The 3786-nt window shown below is 36.4% G+C and overlaps 1 protein-coding gene across 1 annotated transcript; it reads right to left on the bottom strand.

Moving 5' to 3' along the window:
• Positions 1–862: 862 nt before the first annotated feature.
• Positions 863–2079, bottom strand: LOC306891968 (apolipoprotein D-like; the record flags this gene model as incomplete). Its single annotated transcript, XM_079452636.1, has 4 exons — positions 863–1101; positions 1448–1536; positions 1631–1749; positions 1960–2079. The coding sequence occupies 4 exons, from the start codon at positions 2077–2079 to the stop codon at positions 863–865; spliced, it is 567 nt and encodes a 188-aa protein (XP_079308762.1).
• Positions 2080–3786: the final 1707 nt, after the last annotated feature.

Raw genomic sequence — 3786 nt, 5'->3', positions numbered from 1 at the left:
GGATAAAAGATGAGCTGCTCTGCAAATCCTCAATTTAACTGATAAAAAAAAGTTTTTATTGATGCCCTTATGCACCTCATAATAGAGTAGTGGCCAAATGTGATGTCTGGGGTGCTTTTAATGCCTCCGCAGATTAACCCTCATAATCTGGTCTGGGGTCCTCTTCAATTAGAAAAATAAAGTGTAAAACATACCGCATGAATCACTTCTCCGGATATTTCATGACTTTAAACGTGTTTTATCATATGTTTTATGTGATGTGATGACCCCGGTGATAAATATGATCGGGACAAAAGGATTTAATTTTTTTCTGTTTGGCACCTGAGGTCAACACAAAACACTTATTTCTGAATTTAGTTGCATCTTTAATGCAAATTATTACAGTGAATTAAATTCAACCATCCAAATATGAAGTCTTTGATTAGAAAAATGGTAAAACATTTACAATTTAATTGTTTATTTATTGGACAAACTATGCATCATAAATAAAACGTTTGAATACTGTTTAATAATTCGTTCTTATTTTATGTTAAATGAGTTGAATACCACTTTCATCCAGAGCTGTACTCTGTACATGTTAACATTGTTCATCGCTTCAAATATTATTGCAATGGACTGTTTCATTGATTATATTTTTTATTGATCTTAAATCAGGGCTAAATGCATCATTATTTACATTTTGTTAAATGTTCTTTTATACAACACATAGAGTCAAGCATTAAACTAAACAGGATTAAACTATAGGTTTACATTTCAGGCAAAGAGAATGACGGCAGGTTATTCATATTCGCACGTCACAGACCAATGACTGACCAAACATGCCTCTCACATAGACATATCTCCAGCGGTTTCTACTGAACATTTAAGGCATGCTGCCGCACAGGTTTAGTCTTTGGTCGGTCTCTGTGAATCTAGCCGTATTGATGTTGTTGGATTTGAGAATGTCCAGCAGCTCAGTGATGGTCTCTTTGGGGAGGGTGCGGGTTCTGCTCAAGATCCAAGCGAACTCAACATGAACGAGCCCAAGAGCTTCAGAACAACCGTAAACCAGGGTGTAGTTGTCATAGTCGGTAGCCAGAACCCAGTAGGGAGCGCCACGACCTGAAGGAGCGCAGTGAAAGTGTAATGACGATCAAATCAAACATTCATTGAAAAACTGAAACAAACAAGAACGGAAAACCACCAAATGTCATTTATTCACCCTCATGTTGTTCCAAACCTGTATTCATGTCAAAAGAAAACACTTATAGCTCAAGGGCACTACCATTGTGGTTTTCTTTTCCTGTATGGTAGTACCAATAGTGCCCCAGAAATGTTTGCTTACAGTCATTCTTTCAAATATCATCAAATATAACATGTTTTGAACAACTTGAGGGTGAATAAATGATGAAAGAATTTCATTTAAAGCCCTTTAAGTGTGATCGCGAGATGGTTTGTGTCAACTTACCTTCAAAGAAGCTGACTTCAAGTTTAGCGGGTTCTGATGGATCTACGATCTTGGCAGTGCCCTCGATGGAGTTGACAGTTCCATTGGCACTTAAAAGAAAAAGATCATTTGCTTTTAGCTTCGTTTCATATTTTTGCATTTGTGCCTTATGACTAAATATGTAAGGAACTGAAATGCACTTACAGAAGCTCTTCATTACGAACCGAGAGAGTATCGCCGCTCAGAGTGTATGTAGCCTGAGAGCATTCTCCTAACTGAAATGCGGCTGGAATTTTCATGATCTCGTACCATCTGCCCATATACTAATGAAGAAAGAACAAGAAATTATACAGCATGAAGATGAGGAGATTAAATAGTGAGTTATATGTTTTAAAAATGTCCGTTAACTAAACAAAGGCCACTGTATGCAATCCTTAACCCTATATAATGATAATGAAAAAGACACATTCTCAAATTGTCCTCACTTCTCTACTACCATTCCTCATAAATAATAATAATAATAATAATTTCACCTCCGCAGGATCAAAGTTTTGCTGAACAGGAGGCTGTGGGCATTTTCCAGAGCCGATGGACTGAGCGTTGACTGCCAGGAAACACAGCAGAGTAAGAGACACGACGTGTAGAGTCTGCATTTTGACTTAATTTCACCTAAAAAAGACGAAACGTTAAGTGAAAGAAACAAAACTTCAGCAAATGTAATAGACAATCACACATCTCTTACCTGTTTGGTCTCTAGAGTAAAACCTTGGTTTGAAGCAATGGCAAAGTTGAATATTTATAGACTGTGAGTATCTATTTGTTATGTCACCAAACCCCACCCCCTCACAAACTTGGGGAAACTTGGGGGTCCGGGCATCTGCTCAAACAGATGTTGAAGGTTGAGTAAACACACTTTGGATGGAACAGGTGAAGATAGAAACACAGCACGTCTCGCACATGTAACCGTTGTGGTAGAGACTTAAATCAAAGGGTTAAAATAGACAAATTATATTTAATATATCGAGGCACTCATTAAATCTTCAATATCAAACCACAACATTCTTCACGCCTGTGCTTTATTTCATAGGTCGAAGAGGTGTAAGGAGTAGGCTACCTGAAAACCATACATAAGTAAAAGTACAGATACCTTGCACCGCAAATCAATCGATTACAAGTTACAAGTCACCAGTCCCAAAGTATTTGATTGAAATCATCCTGAATCTAGGCACTAGTCCTCAACACTTAAGAGACACGTCAGTGAAAAACAAGAAACAGTTGATTTTTGAGGAGAGCAATTGCATTTATTTCTTAAATCATAATAAGACTGAACACCTCAAAATTGCAACAAGTCATGGTCAACACCATAACCTATGTCTATTACAAACACTCAAGTTCAATGCCGTGTAAATGATGCTTTACTATAGCAAAAACCCCTTGCTGCAGAACAAGATAGGTGCCAGGCAAAATGTAATGTGTAATTGGATTAGTCATTACAACGTAGTGGAGTAAAGAGTACATATGTAGTCAAGTAGAGAGTAAAAGTTGCTAATATCTTTAATACTCAGTACAACTAACGTAGCCAAAAAGATACAGGAACAAATTACATTTACTCCAATACTTTACACCAAAGAGTCGTTCGTCTTAAAAGTGTTCTTATCAGAGATGGTAAGTAACGAAGTACAAATACTTCGTTACTGTACTTAAGTAGATTTTTTTGGTATCTGTACTTTACTTCACTATTTATTTTTCTGACAACTTTTTACTTTCACTTCTTACACTTTTAACCAAATATCTTTACTTTCTACTTCTTACATTTTCAAACCAGACTTGTTACTTAAATCTGTATTATTTTTTGTCATACGCGCCGTTTTTAAACAAGAAGCCTGTTGGTTTATCGGTTTTTAGGTGAGTCATTCCTAATCACCCATGGCCATATATTCGGGAGATGTTTGAAATTGTCGGTGTTAAAAATTCTTGTCATCACCAAGGTCAATGTTTTCCGTAATTATAGTCTATTTTCTATGTTTGCTATAAGTCTGTAATGTTATCATGAATTCATATTTTGCTAGCGTGTTAGTTAGATGTTGTTCAATGTTCACAAAAAATTTAGCCAGTACTTCAACTTTTACCAGAGTATTTTTAAACATGAGTATCTGTACTTCTACTTAAGTAAGGGATGTGTGTACTTTTGCCATCTCTGGTTCTTATACAACAACTTATATAGCCGCATGTGCACGGATAGCCCCTTATCAATGTGTTGGATAACATATCACGAACACCTTCAACATACAAAATAAAGCTACACGTGCGGCCACGGTCCAGTTTAAGATTCGATTTTTAGGAATTTGTATAAAAGTAGA

This window comes from Barbatula barbatula (assembly GCF_947034865.1).
Source record: "Barbatula barbatula genome assembly, chromosome: 3".
Lineage (NCBI taxonomy): Eukaryota > Metazoa > Chordata > Actinopteri > Cypriniformes > Nemacheilidae > Barbatula > Barbatula barbatula.
This window is presented reverse-complemented; position numbering and strand designations above follow the sequence as displayed.